The 23592-nt window shown below is 40.1% G+C and overlaps 1 protein-coding gene across 1 annotated transcript; it reads left to right on the plus strand.

Annotated features, from left to right (window-relative positions):
* The first annotated feature begins 6 nt into the window (after nucleotides 1–6).
* LOC115256088 (N-acetyl-D-glucosamine kinase-like) lies at nucleotides 7–23096 on the plus strand. The gene is made up of 2 exons (XM_062843655.1): nucleotides 7–55; nucleotides 22625–23096. The coding sequence occupies exons 1-2, from the start codon at nucleotides 21–23 to the stop codon at nucleotides 23079–23081; spliced, it is 492 nt and encodes a 163-aa protein (XP_062699639.1). The 5' UTR covers nucleotides 7–20; the 3' UTR covers nucleotides 23082–23096.
* The last annotated feature ends 496 nt before the right edge of the window (nucleotides 23097–23592 follow it).

The following is a 23592-nucleotide window of genomic DNA, read 5'->3' on the forward strand; positions in this document are numbered from 1 at the left end:
AATCGAAAGGCACCACGGTCATGACACAAGTTGTATACATCGGTGGTGTTGAAGGGTAAGTTTCAGCAGACACTACATAGCTTGTTGAAGTTGGCTAAGATTGTTGCTGCTAATAGCGGCTCAAGAATGCGAGGAAACGTCACGTTCTAGCTAAGAAACTGTATATTGTCATTTAAAACTTTGAACGTGGCTGTTTCGCATCGAAGGAAACTCTGAATTAGTTATTTATGTAACGAGTTGCAAAAAGTTGATTTTTTCTGCACGAGTCGTACATTTATCCAACGAGGCTTGCCGAGTTGGATAAATACGAAGAGTGCTGAAAAAATCGAGTTTTGCAACGAGTTCCATACAAAATTGTATGCAATGTTTTTTTCATAATGCAACTCATTTGAGTTGCATAATGTTCATAATGCAACTCAAATGAGTTGCATTATGAACATTATGCAACTATTTTTCATAATGCAACTCATTTCAGTTGCATAATGAACCGGTACGAAAAAGTAGGTCATTATGATACTGAAATGGATAGTATTAAATAGAAATTATAATACTGAATTGCATAAAAGATTTTTCATAAAATGCATGTATTATGTAACGACCTGCTAAGATTGAAAACTTAGTTAGGGAATGTATTTCGGACTTTTTGGTTTGGCACCCGCTACTCTAAATATTTACTAAACTTTTTAATAGTAAAAATGAACGAGTTAAACATTGTCAGTGTATAATGCCCCATAATAGTGGTTTACGCAACAAGGTACAGAATGACGATTTTTACAGCACAAGTCGTACATTTATCCAACGAGGCTTGCCGAGTTGGATAATTACGACGAGTGCTGGAAAAATCTAGTTCTGCACTGAGTTGCGTACAATGTTTTTTGCAATTTCAAAAATTACCGCTTGGAGATAGTTTTTAACAACATTTTCATAAAACTGCACAGTGATTGATTGATTGATTTGTCTTTATTAGAGAGACTTTCAGCCCTTGGCTGGTTCGTCTCTACTGCACATGGCCATGTTTAAGAAAGTCTGATCATAACAGGTTATACTGTGCATTTGTCACATTTTTTCAGACATGCATCCAGAAATCACCAAGAAGTTGATCAAAACTGAAAATAGTGCTGTAATGGTTCATTACGCTACGCAAATCACCCAAGTAACCATTGAGCCGTAAAAATAGCATTAAATCGGTTCTATAGTCGAATATAGAACCTGGCTAACAGAGCTAATTGGTTCTATATTATCTAATAGAGCTGCTCAAAAGCCACTTTTGGCGCATTATTCGGCTGATATACGGCCAACTTCAAAATTCCGTACCAAGTCTCTGGAGCGAGAGTTGTCAAAAGTGACAAAGAAAAAAGAAAAAAAATATTTTGTTTATCTCCTTTTCTATTCTCATTTCTAGTGCTTCCACTGAAGTTGCTTTTTTGCTGCTTGACCCAGATTCCAGCTGTTGTCCTCCAGGTTCCTCGTCGAAAGTCCAAGTCCATTTGCGTTTTCCATCTGCTCCACTGATGCACCATGGAATCAGTGTGCTCAAACTAGTATTTTAACCATGCAGAATATAATATAGTTTGGATATCTCGACGGTTGATAATGATATGGGAGGGTGATGATCGAGTGATGATTTAGTGGTAAATTTGGTGGTGACGAATACAGGAAGAGAAGCGATGCAGGAGAAGCAACATGTATGTATATAAATGGTCGGAAAACGTTGCAGCTCCTCTTCCGAAGTGTTTCCCGACCCGAGGTGGAGTTTGTAAAACAAATAAACTATGAGAGTTGTGCCTGGAACCTGGTCTGGCATCACCACATTTGCTTAAAAGATTCCATTATCTCTTAAAATAGTATTCCGAGCAGCATTTGTCGAATGACAACAATCCTGTTGTTAACAGGATGATCCTGTTCCCCCGATCCTGATCCGGGGATGCATTAGTCATGACCGACTTGAGTCTGTTTTGGTCGAAATCAATTTGATTGATATAAACGTCATGTACCCCAAGCCCTGTGACAGCACTGACAAACTTTTTTACAGCTTGTAGGCTTTATATAAGCATACAGGGCTTATTTTAGTTCTTATTGTTTATAGTGCCTATAAGCATTAGGAATGCTTACATAGAGCTTTTTAGCACTGAAAAGCTGTTCAATGACCATTATAATGCTTAGAACAGTGCTTAGTGGTTACCTGGGCAGTGCTGTAATGAACCATTACAGCACTGCTAATTTGGTGTGGGAAAGTAGGCCTTTTCCTGTCAGATTTGCGTGAGGTAAAACAGCCTATTACGATGAGAAATTGCAAAAAATTTATTACTGACGTTCTCTATATGGTTTTCATAGGATGGCATTAGAAAAAAAAAACAATTTATCGCTATATCTTTTTTGTTTCAAATTTATCATCAAAGTTGTCTGAAAACCACTTTTTGACCTTTCAAAACGTAGTCAGTTAAGAAAAGGGAAGGAATATTAGTAGACAACCTTTACTGTACTGCACTGCACCCGTGTTTACCTCTGTGTCCACAAAGGTAACGGGATGGATTGCTTGTTAGTATGAAAGGATTTGTTTGAGTCAAAGGAATCACTGTGCCAAGTTACGAAACGATTCAACCAAAAAATACAAAAATAGCTAACAAAAATATACTGCACTTCAATCCTTTGTCTAGAGTAGAATGGAAGCTGGAGCACTATGCTTAATAGGGGAATAGATGCCCTTAGAACTTCTTGCGTTTATGACTAAAAAGCATTCACATTTTTCGTGACAATCTTTGCATGAATTTCTTCTTAAACAATATAAAAAAATGGTAAATGCAATGAATGTTTCATCGTTTGAAAGAGAACGAGAGAGGGAAGAATCTCACAATATTATACAGGTTCTTTCGAATAGTTTCGGATCGTTGGTTTTCTGCATCGTCATCTGCATAGAATTGGTTCCACGATCGCGTGGTACAGGCACAATTTACCAGAACATATGGGCGCGTCTATATATGAAAAAAAAAACTTGAAAATGTCGGCGTTCTTGAAACTGGTCTCGCCGGAGCGTAAACTAGTTTGCGCGATCACAACAATCAGCGGGCGTTGATATTTCGGTATTCTGGTTTCTTTAATCGAATGGGTATACCACCTAGCACATGCATCGATCGAGTTTATCCCGAAGCCGATACAATCACCCGCAAACTGATGATGTTGATTGTTTGGTGGTGTTTCGGAAGTAGTCTTCTAGGCAAAGGGTTTCCTCGGCGTATAAAGATTGCTAATTATCTGGTTTATTACATTGAATAAATTCCACAATATATTGCGTGCTAAATTTACAATGTACATGACTTGGAACTTTTTGTGCTACCACACGATATGCATGCACATGTGAAATGGTCGTTGACTCTGAATTTTTAACTGTGGAACTGCTCAACGAACACTAAGCTGAGAAGCAGACTTTGTCCTCAGTTGGGATGTGACGCCTGAAAACTCCTACTTCAGATATTCCTCTTGAAATTTCGTAGAAATTTCTTGCAGAAAATTCTGGTAATACTTGGTTGATACTTTATGCTCTATGAAGTCAAAATTATTTTCGAAAAGATTTTGGACCTCTCACCGTCTGCAAAGACGTTACGGAACATCCGCTTCGGCTACCAATAGGTATGTGCAACCAATCATTTGCTCCATGATTCATTCCTGTTGAAATGATATTGTTAGATATTGGATACAACAAGCGGGACAGGCCCAACCAACCATGACAGAACCAACAAATTTAGAAAATGGAATTCAATTCCCAACTGAAAACAGGGGCGCACAATCTCTTTCTGGTGGCAGCTAATAGTTTTCGTTAGAGCAACATTAACGGCGGCTACTATTCGAGCAACCCGCGCAGCGCTACCATTTTGACTTAACCACCCTTTTCCACACCGGTAGCAATCAAATTAGTCACCCTGATTCGTATCGGGAGGGCTGTCATATTCCCATAGATTTTTTAGCAGCGCAACTGTCCCGCTACTATATTTGGTCACCCACTCATAGCGCTACTATTTTGCGAGCGCATCTAGCAGCGACCGGTAAAGTTTGCTGCAATGATGGAGGGCTGCCAAACGGGGTATAGAAGCGCACCGTTAAAGGTGCTCTTATAAGGTACACCGGGGCTAGTTGAAACAGCAGGCTAACATGGTGTTATTTTTATTTATTTTTTAAATTCTTAATCACTTTCCGATTGGGGGTCCATTATGAGTAGCAGTTCGCCGATATCCAGGTATCCGGGTCCGTTTGAGCCATGGGGCTCAGAAGAGGGTCAGTGTCAGCCGCTCTCGGTGAAGAGCAACTGACGAAAAATTGCATGTGCCGGGGCTGGGAATCAAACCCATGACCATCCGCATATGAAGCGAACGTGTGACCAACTACGCCACGGGCCCCGACTAACATGGTGTTATCTAATCAAGATAAACAACTGGAATGTCATAACACATAATACGTGAATCAAACAATCTTTTGGCCGAGAAAAACTTTCCAAATTAGGGTGACTAAGGGTATTATAGGCAGATTTGTTGTCTTCGTCATGGGGGTCTTTGTGGGCCATATTGCCTGAAATTAGGGCATATAACTCAGTTTGATTGGAAAGGATTTGAAGCCAACTCTGAGGTCAAAAGGTTTCAAAAAACGCTCCATGACGAAGAGAACAAAACTGCCGAAAATGCATATATTGAATTATTTTTCACAACTTCGCGTTTCACCCGCACTCACCCTTAAAAACATTTGAAAAAAATAATTGTGAGCGGGATTATTCTACCTTAATTTTAGAACCACTTTCACGTAAAAAGAGCAATTTTCAAAATTATTATAAGCACATTTTTGGAAGGCTTTTTCTCACCATAAGTTTAACACATCCATTATTTACTTAAGTGTAGAATTAGCTTAAGTTAAAATACACATAAAAACAAAAACTGCCATTATTTACATATGTACCTATGAACAAAGTCTTGAAGGAACTAACTATTATAAGTAGATAACATGCATTTTGTGTGTGTAAACTGCCTACCGTGGTACCACAGACATCCAGACATCTCACTCTACTCATTTCCAATCGTTCATCTTTTGACGGTTAAGGACAAACGTCTTGAAATCCCGCTTCAACAGTGCATCAGAACTTCAGACGCACAAATCTCAAGAAGCAAGCTTAATAAGTAAAGCTTAAAATGAGAAGCTCTGGTGCGCTGATTTTGTTTACGAAGAGATTTGTGCTTTCGAAATCGTGAGTAGGTGTCAATGTCGGCTATTTTGGAATTCTAACAAGTCTGTCCTTAATTTAAATTATCTGTAGTTTCACTATCGCTCACTCACGGTGCTCGTATCGTTTTACCCCTGCTTGACATTTGCTCACTACCTTCGCCTTTCGAGCGTGACACAGCATTGGGGTTAAGTTATCATGACAGATATTTTGATCGTAACATATAATTACAGACAAACAGACGTCTCACTCTACCCACTTCCCATCGTTTCCCTTTTTAACGGGATATTCAAATATTCAGTCGTTCGTAAATCTCTCGTTCATGGCGCTCGCATTGTTTTTGCTCCTGTTTGACGTTTGCTCACTATCGCCATCTACTCAGTGAGTTATTGAAACACAGCGTAATTAGCATTGGACGATTATGCTTTCGTTACGGTGGATTTTAATCGCACATTTATACGCCTGTTTGCCTGAGGGTTTAGTTTCCATGACAGTTATTTTGATCACGTTACGTTAGAATTTTTTTCTTCTTAGGTTTCAGTAGCCGTCTGATCACTGTGACTAGCGCATTCAAGTCACTCTTGTTCAACTAAACGCCAAAACCCCCGGAGATCTCAACCTATAGAGAGGATTGAACTGTTTTAAAATAACACTCTGCTGGGTATTTCACCCGTCGATTATCCGCTCGAGACGATGCTATCAGTGCCGTATGCTGATAAAACACAATATATGAAAGAATGAGTACATGATTCAGGGTGGTTACTGTGTTCAAGACGAAATGTATAATTACTTATCTTCGTACGGCTTCACTACCGCGTTGATCTATCTATTCATACTCGTATCAAATAGCAAATAGAATTGCAGTGCAAATCAGAGATTGCAGACTGTGAATTTCAATGTATAACGTAACCAGAGTGGCTTCATTTTACTACGTATATTTATAGTCACTTCCATCGTATTAGTAGATAAATCTTGGGGCGTGGGGTTGGGCTTTGAATTGCTTTCATCTGATATTCAACTGGCTTTTCCGGGAAAGGCGCAATTGGCTTTAGTTTTCCTGGAAATTTAGGGCGCATTTGATTCGATTTCCACAAACTGTTAGAAAAAGCTGCACACCTGCTGATTTCCAGGAATTTTAAGTAGTTTCTTGTATAATTTGTTGTCAAAAACAGCTTCAATTTCGAACAACTGACAACTTCCTGAATTTACTACATGGGCCTACTCCAAGGCTCATGTTTAAATCCTTTGCGTTATGAGTATTACGTCAAATGCATTGAGACCTGTTTGGAGGAATCCATGGATAAATTTCTGAAGACTGCCCAAGTAATCACGAAGCCTAGGGTGGCCCACACTTGTATGAAAAACAAAAATTTCGAAAAATGCCAACTCTCAGAAGCTCCTCCCAGGAGGACTCCCAGAAGCTACGTTCAAAATTTGAGCAAAATCGGTTGAGCCTAAGGGGGCGCTCAAAACGCTTAAAGTTTGTATGGGAAAACTTGCACAAATGTATGCAGAAATTTTAAGTTTTCGAACTTTGCCGCTAGGTGGCGCTGTAAGCTTTCAATAATCAAACCCTTTGGTATTATTGTAGGTGACTATATGCCAAAGAACTTTGTCGAAGACCGCGAAGTGATCCGACGGCTGTGAAAAAAGTTATATTCTAGGCAAAGCTATATCGTTAGACGTATTTTTTTCCTTTGATTTTGGCCGCTGTCTGACCACTGTCGTGTCTAACGTATTCAAGTCTTGTTCAACAGAACTGGAAAATCCCCTCAAATCTCAACCTATAGAGAGGATTGAACTGTTTTAAAATAACACTTTGATGGGTAATTCACCCGTCGATTATCCGCTCCAGGCGGTGATATTAGTGCCGTATGTTGATAAAACACAATATATGAAAGAATGAGTACATGATTCAGGGTGGTTACTGTGTTCAAGACGAAATGTATAATTACTTATCTTCGTACGGCTTCTCTACAACCGCGTTGATCTATCTATTCATACTCGTATCAAATATCAAATAGAATTGCAGTGCAAATCAGAGATTGCCGGCTGGGAAGTTCAATGTAGGTATGTGTTCCATCATTAATCTCACGCTCCCATATTCATCCTATTCGAAAACAAGCGATTATGGCACCGATTGATTCCGTTCTTTTTGTTTTTATGGGTGCTCACTTCTAACAAAAAATACAAAAATAAGAAACAAAACAAACAGCGCTTCAATCCTTTGTTTTTCGTAGGATTAAAATGGGAGCCACATGCTTAAGAAGGGAACCAATACCCATAACGTAACCAGGAAGGCTTCATTCGACTACGTATATTTATAGTCACTTCTATCGTATTTGTAGATGAATCTTGGGGCGTGGGGTTGGGCTTTGAATTGTTTTCATCTGATAATAGCTGTCCCGGCAAACTTTGTCTTGCCCGGTTGTGGTGGTTTGACAACTTTTGAGTTTATAATATCACCGCACTCTAGATTGGTTTTATTTCGATCGTGTTGATTTTCTTCCCAGCTTATCAATTTTCTTACTTTTTTAGTTAATTTTCGTAACTTTTTGTACATATAAACACAGCCACCACGAATCCGAACCGTGTAAGAGTCATGCTGATCGGTTCATCCGTTCTTGAGTTTTGTTGCCTCAAAGAAACTCCAAACTCATTTTTATATATATAGATAGATAGATTCAACTGGCTTTTCCGGGAAAGGCGCAATTGGCTTCAGTTTTGTAACACATGCTCTTCCACCTCCTGCCGCTCGATGATTCGCAGTGTGTCGATTGTGTACTGATTTGCTGAAAACAATATTGAATGTTTATTCTAATCTAGCTCAAACGATATAAACTTACCCAAAAAAGCGTTAATAATAGTATCCGACGAACCAAAACTTTCAAGTACTGCAATAAATTCTGCGGTTTCTTCGTCGAGGCTTTCAACCTCCTCCAGCTCTTCGATTTTCGGTTCCGCGTTCGACATTTTTGTTTATTTGACTTGACAACTACAAGATGGCGGCCGTATTTTGCTTCCAATCTTATACACCGGAACAAATTTTAAAGTCGAAAATTAAAATTTATTGGTTTGAACAAAAGTTTTGTTGATTCTACAAAACTGCATTGTTGAAGCAATAATTGCGATCAGTTGAAATCATAATTAAAAATGCAATTTTTGATTCAACTCGAATTTTTGTTGTTTCTAAAAAATGCATGCTTAGAATTAATAAAATATAGTATTTGTTTCAAAATGTACAAAAATAATTGATTCTAATCATTGTGTTCTTAGATTCGACCTTGTGATATTTTTCTGCGTGCATGTTTACAAAATAAAACGAAAGTCGTGAACTTCTGTCAACGACCAAAATTTTTGAAGTACAATTTAGCACTGATTTCGAAACCGTGCTTCAAAAAAATTTAAGTAGAGCCGTTTTTGAGTTTTAGATTAATATTGAGTTTCACAACTTTTAAAAATATGAAATTTACTAAAATTCAAATATCTTGCATTTTGTTCAATCGATTTCGAATCTTTTTCCATAAATAAAAAGTTGAATACAATACCATTCGGTCATCTGAATGCAGGTTTTGCGTCAGGTTGATGAAATTCAAGATAGGGACGATCTCCTTAAATTTTAGCTAAATTTTCAAAAATATATGCAGAAATGTATTTTTTTTTTCAATAAGAAAATAACAATCTAATAATTCTTTCTCAATGTTTATTTGATGTATCATATGTAGGCGAGTTACAGTAAAAAAAATCAGCTCAATCGAAGCATTGATTACGGAGAATGAGATGTGTGAAGTGAGCGACGTTGCTTAAAAATAGAACAAAAATCGATTTCAAATCATCAACCTTGTATGGAAAGTCGAAAAAATTTCCGCTCTACTGTAATTTTTTTCCTTCGCGTTTTCGAACTCGGCATGATTCTACACCAAAAATGATCATCAGTTTACCGAGTTCAAAAATGCTGTAAACTAGTGTAATTTGTTGTCAAAAACAACTTCAATTTCGAACTACTGATAACTTTCAGTGTTGGCTACATGGGCCTTGCGTTATAAGTTTTACGTAAAATACATTGATAATTGTTTGGAGGAATCCATGCAGAAATTTCTGAAGAATGGTGGAATTTCTAGAAAAAATTATTGAAAACAAATCCTGGTGGAATTCTTCGAGAAATACCTGGAGGAATCCCTGATGCAATGGAGGAATCTCTGGAGGAAATCTTGGAAGAATCCTTTGAGGAACTTTTGGACAAATTCCTGGAGGAAACCCTGGAGAAATCCCTTGACGAATTTTTGGAAAATCCCTAGAGGCATTCTTAAGGGAATTTCTGGAGGAATCCCTGGAGAAATTTCTTGATGAATTCCAAGAGAAATCTCTAGAGGAGTTCCTGGTGAAATTCCTGGAGGAATTCTTGGAGGAATCCATGGCGAGATTTCTGAAGTAATCCTAAGAGGTTAATCTGAAGTAATAATCAAGAGAAATTTCAGAAAAAAATCTAGGAGGAATCCCTGGATACATTTCTTAAGAAATCTTTTGAGAAATTTCTGGAAGAATTCCAAGATGAATTTCGGAAGCAATCTCTGGAAAAATGTCTGGAAGAATTCCTGGAGGAATCCCTGGATGAATTCTTGGAGAAATCGCTGGAGAATATTCGGAGGAATCTCTAAAGCAATTCCTGGAGAAAATCCTAGTGAAATGCCTGGAGGAAATTCTGGATCAATTGCTGGCGCAATCCTAGGAGGAATTCGAAGAGGAAACCCTAGATAAATTCCAAGAGAAATCCCTAAGGGAAATATTGGAGGAATTTCTAAAGGAATCCCTGAAGAAATTCCTGGATCAATTCTTGGAGAAATTCCGCGAGGAACCTTCAGAGGAATTCTGTGGAAAATGCCTGGAGAAATTCCTTGGAAATGTCCTGGGGAAATTCCTAGTGTAATTTCTGGAGGAATCCTTGGAGAAGTTTTTTTATTCTTCAATCACTTTTTTCAGCTTCAGATTCTTCAATCACCTGATTTTCAGCTCTTTTGTCCGCTAGGGCACTGCGTGAGCGATTCCAATTGGAAGCTGTACTTACAATTTGTACAGCGCCTAAATGTACTCTATTCTAATTCTACTATATCGAACTGGATACCGTTGTGCTGCTTTCACTTTCTTCCCTATCATGGTAGAATGATGAGCACGAGGATGTTGATGTGTGGCCTGTTTCTTTTTCTAGTTCGATTGGGGGTCCATTATGAGCTGCCGTTCTGCTCTCAGGGGGGAAGAGCAAATGACGAAAGTTGGGTCAACTGACGGGGCTGGGATCGAACCCATGACCATCTGCTTATGAAGCAAACATGTGACCAATTGGGGTTTTAAATTAAGAAAAAATTATCGATTTTTTGATTTTATACGAAAGAGCACCTTTTTCTGAGCCACTATGATTTTTTTCAGATTTTTAGAACTTTATTTTGGTACCTAAAATCAATTTCAAAGAGATTTTTGGAAATCACCTTTTGACAGCTGGGTAACTGTTTGACAGCTCCACCCAGTACAAAATGCGACGAGGGGTGATTCGACAAATCGCTCCCATACAAACTTCAAATTGATTTTTAAATAGGTTCCCGGGCACCAAAATTCATGAAAATTTGAATTTCGGCTCAGTTTCGCATGGAGATTTAGAATATGGAATTATCTCAACACCGTTAAAGAAGCCAATTGCGCCACGGGCCCCGGCTACTTGGAGAAATTCCTGAAGAAATTCGCGGATCTAAAGAAATTCCTGGAGGAATCCATGAAGCAATTCATGGAGGAAATCCTAGAGAAATTTGTGGAAAAATTTCTGAAGGAATATCTGGAGGTTTTCTGAAAAAAATTGTTGGAGAAGTTATTGTAGAAATTTCTGAAGTAATTCCTGGAGAAATTTCTGAATCAATTCCTGGAAGAATTCCTGGGATAGTCCTTGGAAAAATTCCTAGAGGAATACCTGGAAGAATGCCTAGAGGAATTTCTGGGGTAATCCCTGGAGGAATCCCTGGTGGAATCTCTAGAGGAGCTCATGGAGAAGAATCTCTAGAGGAATTCCAGGAAAAATCCCTGAAGGTATTCTTAAAGGAATTTCCACAGATAACCCTGGAACTCCTGGAGAAATCTCAGGAAGAATTCCGGAAGGAATCCCAGGTGGAGAAAGAATTCTTGGAGAAATCCTGAAGGAATCCTAAGAAGGGTTCATGGGGGAATCCCTGTAGCTGTTCCTGAAAAACCGCAGGAGGAATCCCGGAAGCAGTCCCATTCTTAAGGGATACCCTAAATAATTACTGGAGGAAATCCTTGATTTATTCCGGGAGGAATTCATAAAGGAATCCCAAGAAAAGTCCAGCGTGACGACCGCGCAAATCAACCGGTTATCAACAGATCGCCGCAAGCTTGGCCTTGTCCCCTCCCCAGTTTCCGTTGTCGAGAGGATGCAAGAAACCAAATAAGATGAGTAGGGGTCGCACAAAGAAAAATCGTGAGGGAGCTGTGAAGGCAACTCTCCACGAGGTGAATGTAAATTACACTCACCTCGTGGAGAGTCGCTTTCACAGCCCTGTCACGACTTTGAGATGCGTGTGCGACCCCTACTCTATTCGGCCAACTTTTAGACCAATTGCATTCTTCTGAGCTGAGAAAATAGCAAGTAGGTGTAACTCTTTTTAAGTGAGTTTTCCCACCCCTGGTCACAGGAATACGAAAGAAACACGGATTTAACTATGTACCGTAAACCGGGGTCAAATTGATCTCCGGGTCGAAATTGATCAGACGATTTTCCGTTAGATAAAACATATTTCAAATAGTTTCCAAGCAAATATCGTTGAGTATCGGTTCCCAACTGAACGATGGTTGAAAGGAAATTATTTAAAATGTGCTAAACCTAACCGAAAAACGTGTGATCAATTTCGACCCGAAGATCAATTTGACCCCGGTTTACGGTACTCGATGAAACGCTTAGTCACATATATTCAGGCTATCTCTTATTACTAATGTTTACCTCTATCACACTGAAGGTAGTAGGAAGTAGGAGACATAGGCTGTACACTACGGGAAATATAAATACGCACTTCTTACTAACAGGGGATGCATTTCTAACAGCTATGAATGAACATATGGATGTACTTGACTCAGATATGTAGAGAGGAGAGAGAATGGTATTAGAAAGATACAAAGTAGAGGGAAAGGAACGGGTCAGGGATTGAACCAAGGATCTTCGGCATAAGAATCAGAAGCGGAATCTATTAAACCACTAAGCCTAGTTAAAAAAAAGTATTTATGACCAAAAGTTGAACCTGCATTCAAACGATAATGTTGCAAGTAATAAAAGAAAGTAAACACACATTTAGGTGCCCAGTTGACTCAGCCTTAACAACATGTTTACTACAGAATTCATTTAGATACAATAATGGTTATCGTACCACTTGAGAATCGGTGTATAATATGTACAACCGATAAGGGGCATTTTTCACTGTCAAGATCATCGACAGTCCGAGCAATATCGTTCCTGCAATATGTAGGGTAGGTCTCCAATCATGCCGCGCAGTCATATCATGGCAAGTTCAAAGTTTAATCCAATAAAACGCATCACTGCCACTTTCCATGATCAGCGACCAGCGAAAATAGGTTACAAACGAGCTGACAAGGAATTTTCAAATCCACACAGGAGAACGACAGCTTGTTGATGATAAGCCCACCAGTGAGTTATAATAACAATTGAGCGCAATTTCGCGGGCCGACCGCCATCAGAATGGCACACCGTACAACGCAAAAACAAAATTACGATCGATGACGATGATGGTTGGTTATATTATGGCGTGGCACTTGATTAGCTAGCTATAATAGAGTGCGGCGGGCACAATGTACATCAGTGAGTACATACACTTGACTTACAGGCAGCTGCAATGCATTAACTTTCTAATACAGTGGGTTGTAATGTGCAACCCGGGATCGACACACCCTCAGATAAAATTCGTGCACTTTTGAACTTCAAATAAATATGGTTTCTAGCTGAACTAGGATCTGGGAATGTAGGGAATTCTTTTATAACTTAGACATTTGCAAATCAATTGATTTGAATTTTTCATAAGGCTAGATACTTTAGGTATCTAGCCGAGTATCAAATGTATTAGGTATAAAATTGATTTGATATAGTTGTAGCGGAAAGTGCCCAAAATAACCTCTTCTTCCCAAATGGTCACAGAACCTACATAAGAAACGGAACTTATGTTTCATCCAACGTCTCGAGCTGATTATATATGTATTGCCTTTTTTAAAGATTTGATTTCATGAAAAGGTAAAATAAACGTGCCGACACTTCAGGATATGTATAATAAATATATGATACGATGCCTTGGTTTTATCATGGATTTAAAAAAAGTTATATAGTTAAATTTTTGCTATACATTGTATTGTAAAATTTTCATTTACAATACATTGTATGGTTGATAACCATAGGTTATATTGTTTTTGTATTGTCATTTGTTTGGTAATGTATTGATATGTTACAATACAATAAATTGTATTTTTTTTATCATGGCATGCTTGATGAACTAAGGATCGAAATATAAATAATTAAAGATTTAAAGTAGTTTCCGAGTAAAAGGTATAATAAGGAATCAGTTCTGGCTGAAACGATTTATAACATTTTTTGTATTGATATATCGTACCATATCCAATATTTGTCCAAAGTATTTCACAATCTGTATTCGATTCATCAATCTTCACTTGGGTGCAACCATACATACCCCTTCACCGCACGCGATGTCCAGTGATGTCAGATAGAGGGCTTGTGTACTGTACAGTCCAGTCCGGTAGTCTTTTACATGTAGACACATGCCTAAACAAACAAATTGACTAAACTCCCGATAAAGACCAGGACGGAGCAAAATATTGACACTGGAATGATTTACGAACGGTGGTGCGGGTGCATGCATCGCCCGGTTTTGCACTTTGCAGCTGGACCTGTTCCCTTCAATTTAATGGGTGATTAGTATACTGTATACTATCTGTAGATATGCGGGTTGCTATGTACGTAGAGAAGGGGTATGGGCCCATACTATGGGGAAGCGACGCGACGTCAAGAAACAAGATAGTGTGTACCGTCGCGTGTCCGTGACATTGAAGAATGATAGTGACGTGCGTTAGTACGATTATTTGATCTTATACTGTTATAGCAGTGTATTGTATATGTAATGTAATATATGTAACATTAAGTGTTCTATTATATCATATGTACTGTAATGTTACTATGTCGATACATAACTTAGTGATATTTACGTGTGTCTAATCAGCCATTATTACTAGAAATTATCCTTTTATAAGTCTATGCACTCCAGTCTTGTTTTACATCCGTTTCTTTTAGACCAAATCTGGTATCGTCCACTCTTAACGTCTAAAATTTACATTAGTTTCCATTTCTATTATTGCTCTGAATTGTGGAATAGTTACACGTTCATTTATTTTTGTATTTCAAAGTATTTACATAGTTAAGACTGAGTCCATAATTATACACCTCACATTTCGGTTCGCAGCTGCTTCTCTCAAACATTGAGAACGTCCTGCTCCTTCTTCTTCTTATTCAAAGTTTGCAGACTTAGGCAAAATGATACAACCCAAGTGGCCTTAGTCCAAGAGCCTTACTTTCGTAAGGGGAATTTCTATCTAGGAAACCTTGTGAACCCGGTGTTTGCTACTTTCAGTAGAAATGAAATGGCAAATTCGCGTGTCATGCCTCGAGCCTGTGTGCTTGACAACAACGCAATCGTTGCTTCGTCTCTGAATTAACCACCTGAGATGTATGTGCTGTCACTATTGATGTATCCGTTGGAAACCTCAGCAAAAAATACGTCTATTGTTAGGTTTATTTACCGCATTATGAACCATACCCTACGGGTGCTTCAAGGGCGAAGCAAGTTTTAGGGGGAAGGGAGCTTTCATAACTATATAAACGCAACACGATGCAATTGAATCTAATAACATTATATTCTAAAAGTATTGTTCAACCTTTCAGACGTCACGCTGTTGTATTTTGTACAATACATTGAAAAAAGCTCGCCCGTTGACCACCGCTGTCAGCGTGGTGCTGGTAGCGGTGGCCAATTCCTGGAAGATTGAGGATTTAGTTTTATTCGTGCCACATTTCTTCTTGAGCTCATAATATTGATTTTGTTAATATCAAACAATATCAAACAAATGAATGGTGGATATTCTTCATGAGTTGCTTCAACATTTTCTCCAACATAATGGAAACTTATCGGAAGATTTTTTGAAAATCTCTTCATAATGACTAATCGAAGTTCTTTCAGTAATTAAGATTCCAGTTTATCTATGCTTATTAGCAATATTAGAATATCATGGATCTGTGTTCTTCTAGAAATAAACCTTCAGTAGTATATTCAGTGGAATAATCCTAAAGAATTGCCAATTGACGTATTCCCGGAAGGATCCTAGGAAGAATTCTTGAAGAATTTCCTGGAGGTAATTCCAAAAACTCTCAAATAATGAAATCCTTGGAAAAATCTTGAACTCCCTGCAGGCGACCTGCAGGAACTCCGGGACGAATCGCTGAAATATATTTAAAAATAAAGGTCTAGAGGAATTTAAGAAGGAATTTCTAGAAATTCCTGGTGCATTAAATAAAAAAAAATACAGGATGGATCCCTGGGAGAATTCCGAAAGAGTCTTCCCTGGCTGAAGTCCTGGAGAAATGTCTGAAAGATCCCAGGAGGAAATATTGCAGGAATATCTAATGGAATCCGTGAGTAAATTCCAAAAAAACTGCTTGAGATATTCCCGAAAAAGACATTTCTGGAAAAACCTCTACACAAATTTCAGAAGAAAATCTATGGCGAAATATTGTTGGGAATCCAAGGATAAGTCCTGAACCAATCGTTGGAGGAATCCCTTGAGGCATTTCAGGGGAAATTTTTAAGGAATCCTTTGACATTATCTGGAAGAATCCCTGAAAGACTTTCTAAAGAAACGTTCTGAAGACATCCCTAAAAAAACTCCTAAATCTCCTAAATCCTAAATCTCTGTAGCAATTCCTGAAAAAAATCCAAGGATAACTTCTTGGAAAAAAAAATCTCAAGATATATTCCTAGGAGAAGGTCCAACTTTTGAAGGATTTCTTTCGCAGGAGCTACTACAGGGAATATTCTTGAAGTAGTTCGTCGATGGATTCCTGAACGAATCCGTGGATGAACTTCTAAGGGATTTCTTGGAGAAAATTGTGACAGAATTCCTGGATGACTTCTTGGAGAATTTCCAGGCTTCTGTATGCATTCCTCTAAAGTTAGTCCTCTGGTATTCCTTGAAGTAAATCAAAAAAATAGGTGATCCTGGAGAAACTTTTAGGTGATGTTGAAAGGATTTTTGCAATGCCTTTACGAATCCGTGGAAATTTTTGAAGAGATCCCCAGAAGAACTTCTGAAAGAATCACTAGAAGAATTCCTAGAACAATCCCTGGAAGAATTCCCTGATAAATCCCTAGAGGAGTTCCTAAAGGAATATACGGAGGAATTCTTGAACGAATTCCTGGAGAAATGTCTGGAGGAATTCATTAATGAATTCCTGAAGGAAAGCCTTGAGGAATTTATGTAGGAATTACTGGAGAAATCCTTGGATGAAATCATTAATGAATTCCTGAAGGAAAGCCTTGAGGAATTTATGTAGGAATTACTGGAGAAATCCTTGGATGAAATCGTGGAGGAATTCTGGGAGGACTCCCTAGAGGATTGCCTGAAGGAATTCTTTGAGAAATATCTGCACAAATCTCTGAAGCAATTCCTGGCGAAATCTCTAGAGGAAGCCAAGGAGGAATTTCAAAAGCAATATCTGGAGGATTTCATGATTTTTCCTGAAGGAATTCCTGGAGGAATCTCTGGAAAAATACCTGAGTCAATCCGTTAGAGTTTCTGGTGGAATCTCTAATTGAATTCCCGGAGGTATTCCAGAAGGAATCCCCAGATGAATTCTTGGGGGAATCCCTAGAGAAAAATCTGAAAAAAAACCTGGAAAAAATCCTGGAGGAATTTCTAGTGAAATTTCTGCAGGAATTCCTGGAGAAATGCTTGGATTAATTACACTAGTTTACAAAATAAAACGAAAGTCGTGAACTTCTGTCAACAACCAAAATTTGTGAAGCATAATTATCAATATCGAGTTTTACAACTTTTTAAAATATGGAATTTACTAAAATTCAAATATCTTTCGTTTTGTTCAACCAATTTTAAATCTTTTTCCATAAATTAAAAGCTGAATATCATACCATTCGATCATCTGAATACAGGTTTTGCGTCAGATTGATGAAATTCAAGATATTGGCGAGTTTTGGGGACGATCTCCTTAAATTTTAACAAAATTTTCAAAAATATACGAAGAAATGTATTTTTTTTTTCAATGAGAAAAAACAATTTAAAAACTCTTTCTCAACGTTTATTTGACATATCATATGAAGGCGAGTTTCAGTGAAAAAAATAGCTCAATCGGAGCATTGGTTACGGAGACTGAGATATGTTTCAAGTGAGCGACATTGCATGAAAATAGAACAAAAATCGATTTCAAATCATCAACCTTGTATGGAAAGTCGAAAAAATTTCCGCTCTACTGTATTTTTTTTTCCTTCGCGTTTTCGAATTCAGGGCATGATTCTACACCAAAAACAATCATCAACTTACCGAGTTCAAAAATGCTGTAAACTAGTGTTATTAGAGGACTTTCTGGAGGAATTACTCAATATCTCTGAATTTCCGGAAGCGGAATTTCAGGAGGAACTCCGGAAGAAATTTCTGAAGAAATCCCTGAAGGTATTGTGGATTATCTAGTAGAATTTTTGAAGGAAGCCTTGAAAGAATTCGTGGATAAATTCACGGAGAAAAACCTGGGGAAATCCCTGGAGGAATCCCTGGCACAATTGCTGGAAGAATCTCTGGCGGAATTCCTGAAGGAATGCTTGGAGGACATTCCGGAGGAATTCTTGAAGCCATTCCTGGGGGAATCTCTTATAGGAAATCCTCGAGGATTTTTTGAAGGAATTCATGGATAAATTCGAGGAGGAATTCTGGGACGAACTTCTGTTGGGATTCCTGGAGGAATCCCTGAAGGAATTCCTGGAAATATCTCCGGAGGTATTCCTGAAGGAATGTCTGGAGGGATTCATGAAGAAATTCCTGAATAAATGCCAGGAGGAATGCTAGGGGGATTTTCTGCAGGAAGTCTTAGAGGAATCTTTGGGGGGGGGGGGATCGCTAGAGGAATCCCTGAAGGAATTCTTGAAGGAATCCCTGAAGGAGAAATTCTTGGATGAATTTCTGGAGGTATCGCTGGAAAAGCTCACCAGGAAGAATACCTGGAGAAATCTTTACAGGAATTCTTGGAACAACTTTTGAAGGCATCCATGAACAATTTCAAGGTAAAATTCCTGGAGGATTTGCAGTAGGGATTACTGAAGGAATCCAAGGAAGATTTTCTTAAGAAACCCCCGAAGGAAATACAAAAGAAATCGCAGAAGGAGTCCTCAAAATTCTGAGGAGATTCCTGGAGGAACGCCTTGAAGAATTCGTGAAAGAATGCTTGGAGGAATACCCGGTGGAATTCTAAGTGTAACCCCTAGAGAAATTGCAGCAGAAATCCTTGGAGGAATCCCTAGAGAAATCTCAAGAGGATTTCCAGGAGTAATTACTGGCGGAATCTCATACAGTGACTAAGTAGTGATCCGAATCTATATTCGCACTGCGGTATGTGCGGACGTTGGTTATATCAGAGAAGAATTTACCATTTACCGTCGAATAGAACGTGGTCGATTTGGTTTTCTGTTTGATGGTCGGGGGATCTCCAGGTGGCTTTGTGGATATCTTTGCGGGGGAAGAAGGTGCTTCGGACTACCATACCACGGGAGGCTGCAAAGTTTACGCATCGCTGGCCGTTATCATTAGATACGGCGTGCAGGCTGTTTCGCCCGATTACCGGTCTGTACATTTCCTCTCTTCCTACCTGCGCGTTCATGTCGCCGACAACGATTTTCACGTCACGTGGCGAGCAACCATCGTATGTTTGCTCTAACTGCGCGTAGAACGCTTCTTTCTCGTCATCGGGTCTCCCTTCGTGTGGGCAGTGGACGTTGATGATGCTGTAGTTGAAGAAACGGCCCTTAACTCTCAACATGCACATCCTTGCATTGATCGGCTGCCACCCGATCACACGTTGTCGCATCTTGCCCAACACTATAAATCCTGTTCCCAGTTCATTGGTGGTGCCACAGCTTTGGTAGAAGGTAGCCGCTCGATGCCCGCTTTTCCACACTTTTTGTCCAGTCCAACAAAGTTCCTGCAACGCCACGATGTCGAAGTTGCGGGGATGTAGTTCGTCGTAGATTATCCTGTCACATCCTGCGAAACCCAGTGACTTGCAATTCCATGTTCCAAGTTTCCAATCGTAGTCCTTATTTCGTCGCGTGGGTCTTTGCCGATTGTATCGAGTCGTATTTTCTCCTATGTTATTCGCAATGGGGATTTTTACGGGTGACTTATTGGGCCTACGCCAACACTCCTGTCTCGCCGGAGGGCCATCTTGCCAGTTCTGTTTAACGTCCCAACCAACACTGGGACGACCACGCTGATGGGGCTACCACCTTGGATCTAGCTGGTCGTGGTGCAGCGTTTCTTACTCAGCCGCTGGATGCCGGAACAGACGCTGTTTGAGCCGCACCTCCTTGGTGAACAAACGCTCGAATCGTACCTCCTCAATCTAGCTGAAGTCAGAAGGACAACAGTGCCCAGGCTGCACTACCAGCTAAGCACACAACTCTTAGCTGGCGGTCTTTGTCATCGCTTGACCCGTGGAAGCATGAGGTAGGAACTTGTGAGGACCAGAGCTATATTGGACGCTCTTCTTATCGACTCACCGTTTTGCAGCCTTCTTGTAGCATGTGCTGCCCATCATATCCTTCCGGCTTTGGCAACTTTCTGAATGCTGGATTCGCCATAGACGTAGCGAACTCTTGCATCATTCTTCGCCGCCACCGTTGTCGAACGGCCATCGACGAAACCGACATGATAACTTTTCACAAACTCATTAGTAATAGCTGATATATGAAGGAATATGATCTGGGATAGCACTTTGTAAGCGGCATTCGGAATGACGATCGCTAGGAAATTCTCACACTAACTTGTCGCCTTGTAGATAAGTCAAACTACCCATTCCTCCACTCTCCAGTAGCTATTCCGTTTATCGCATCCTGACAATCATCCGATGTAGACAAATGGTAGACTAAAACATTGAACAATCCCTCATTTTCCGGTAAAAATGGCTTTAATTTTGAAAGCATATTTGAAAGCATAGGGCCCACATAGCCGAGGCGGTAAACGCACGGGTATTCAGCAAGACCATGCTGAGGGTGACGGGTTCGATTCCCGATCGGTCCAGGGTCTTTTCGTAAAGGAAATTTCCTTGACTTCCTTGGGCATAGAGTATCTTCGTGCCTGCCACACGATATACACATGCAAAATGGTCATTGGCAGAGGAAGCTCTCAGTTAAAAACTGTGGAAGTGCTCATAGAACACTAAGCTGAGAAGCAGGCTTTGTCCCAGTGAGGACGTTACGCCAAGAAGAGGAGAGGAGGAGGAGGTCCACAAACGAAACCGCTTGACAACGCCGCTGGATGACGACGCCTCTTTATACGATATGATATTTATTGGCGCAGTTCAATCAACTGTGAAGCAATACACAGCCGCGGTTCTCGTTTTTCGACTCCAAAAGTTTTCTTTTGCACCGATTTTTCTTTGCGTTGCGTCATCAACGACATCGCGCCGCACCACGCCGGTTGAAACCATTATTGCAGGTGCTAGGTATATTACAGCAGCCAATCAAACTGCATCCACCGTTGTTGCAAAGTATAGACCGGCGTGGCGACCGGCCAAGGCTTATGTGGCCGGACTGAACGACGATCGATAGATGGCTTTGAAATGCTTGCGAGCATGGGCCAAATGCAAAAGCATTTTTTTTTTTGCGTTCTACCTCTATACTTGCCAAAGGTGTAACATCATATTACAGATCACACGGTTGTGGGAGACCACAACCAGAACCCTATCATTATAATTTGTGCGACCAAAAGTGAATGCAAGGCAATATGATGCACAAGAATTTCAAAATAGGACACATGATTACGAACTATTGTAGCCTACTGCATGTTATAAATGTCTCAGCTTGTCTATTTTCGTCGTCGTGTGTATTCATAACAGTGAGTATAAAAAATATTATTTCATTTCATTTTTTTTCCCCAATAAACTTAAGACAAAAGATTTTTGTGGTATTTTAGATTCTTCATGGTAAACTCGGCCGAACTTAGCTAAAAAAATTTAGATTTTTTTAAGTAAATTGACTATTGATCGGACAAATGTTTGGCACAGATGTTACTAATTGACAAATTAGCATGTTTCAGACATACCAGCAAATCTAGTGAAGGCCAGTAAAGAGCAATATGTATCATTGTGCCCTGTGGGAATTCCTGACGGAACTTCAAAAGTAATCTTTTGTGGAACTTCTAGCCTAAGCTCTTAACCTCCTGTAAGAATTTCTAAAGTATCTTCTGGAAGAATTCCTGATGGTTATCCATGAGGCACCCCTGAACCCTCCTGTACGAATCTCTGAAGGAACTTCTGGAGGAAAACCTGAGGAAACTCTTACAGGAATTAGTGAGGGGACTTCTGAAGAAATCCCTGATGAAATACCTGGAGGCATCCCTGAATCTTCCTGGAACTACTGGGGAGATCCCTGAAGGCACTCCTGTAGAGATCCCTGGAAGAACTACTATATTGCAGGAAACCTCGACCCAACTCCTAGATTAATTGACCACGTGGTTGGCTCTTTATTTCTCAACGGCCCTTCTATTGACCAAGACTCAAGACACTGATGATTTGCTGAAAACACGCTATCCCATTTTAGTAATCAAACAGTTGTATGGACAGACAATACGTTTAACATACTCTTTACATAGGTACTGTAGCAGGGGCAAACAAACATCAGGTCATATTCGCTCAATTGTTGTTTGGTCCCATTTCACCCAATTGCGTTTAATTCGGATAATTCGGAGAGCAAGTGGAAACGAAGCCACTTTCCATTGACTGCGCCTTTTCTTCCGTTATTTAAATCGTACATCGCATAATCGAGAGGTATCATCACACCATGCATGCGTGCGCGCGTTTCAAAAACGTGATGCAATAAAAATCATATGAATGCATTACTTACCTATATGGTGTGAATGAGTTGATCAAGCTACTTTGGAGATTGAAGATAAAGATGAATGAAACGATTTGTCAAGTGGTTCCCATACTTAAAAGGATTATAACGTTGTTGATGATCACGACATTTTTAGACCATCACATGCTAATGGTTAAATTTCATCTTCTCCTACTTGCAGTGGCGCCACCCATTCCAAGCTGGTGATATGCGATCAGTCCGGTAAGGTGCTCGCATCGGCCAAAGGACCCAGCACCAACCACTGGATGGTCGGTATACCGGAGGTGGCCAAGCGGATCGACACAATGGCCCGGGAGGCCAAGGCCCAGGCCAACATTCCCGAGACACACCGACTGTCGGCCATGGGACTGTGCCTGAGTGGAGCCGAGCAGGACGCCACGAACAAGGAACTGGAGAACTACTTAAAGACACACTATCCGGATGTGGCCGATCGGTACATGGTCGGGAGTGACACGGTCGGAAGTATTGCAACCGCTTCGAATGTGGGAGGCATGGTGATCATATCGGGAACAGGATCTAACACACTGCTACGGAATCCGGACGGGAGCACGTACGGGTGCGGCGGCTGGGGACACATGATCGGCGACGAAGGAAGTGGTGAGTGTTCCAAAAATTAATGGTTCTAAAGCCCAGAATCCTCTGATCCGAATAATCCGCTAACAACTTATCAGCGGTGTCCAGTGGACAGCTTAATCTGTACGCCGTTTGAGCAGTTGAACTAATATGTATTTTCCACCTCTCTTGAAATTCGCTTCTTTCTAGACACATCTGCATAGCCATTCTAAACATGTCAGAATGAGCCTCGATGGCCTTAATAGCATCCACCGTCGATCGACCTTTCCGAAAGCCAAACTGGTTATCCGAGAACCATTCGGTATAGACCATTCGTTCCAACAGTTTCCCGGAGGTGTCCAGTAGGCAGATAGGTCTGTATTCCGACGGGTCGCCGGGTGGCTTCCTGTGTTTGAGCAACAGAACTAATCTTTGCCTTTTCCACCTCTCCGGAAATTCGCCTCTGTCCAGACACATCTACATAGCCATTCTGAACATATCAGGGCATGCCTCGATGGCCGACTTGATGGCTACCGTCTGGACCCGGAGCCTTGTTCAACTTGAGCGACTTCGCAA

The sequence above is a fragment of the Aedes albopictus genome, unplaced genomic scaffold, assembly GCF_035046485.1.
Source record: "Aedes albopictus strain Foshan unplaced genomic scaffold, AalbF5 HiC_scaffold_409, whole genome shotgun sequence".
Taxonomy (NCBI): Eukaryota; Metazoa; Arthropoda; class Insecta; order Diptera; family Culicidae; genus Aedes; species Aedes albopictus.

Coding starts and splice junctions, on each gene's coding strand:
- LOC115256088 (XM_062843655.1), top strand. CDS start 21: ATGACACAAGTTGTATACATCGGTGGTGTTGAAGG. Junction 56..22,624: donor TACATCGGTGGTGTTGAAGG/GTAAGTTTCAGC, acceptor TCCTACTTGCAG/TGGCGCCACCCATTCCAAGC.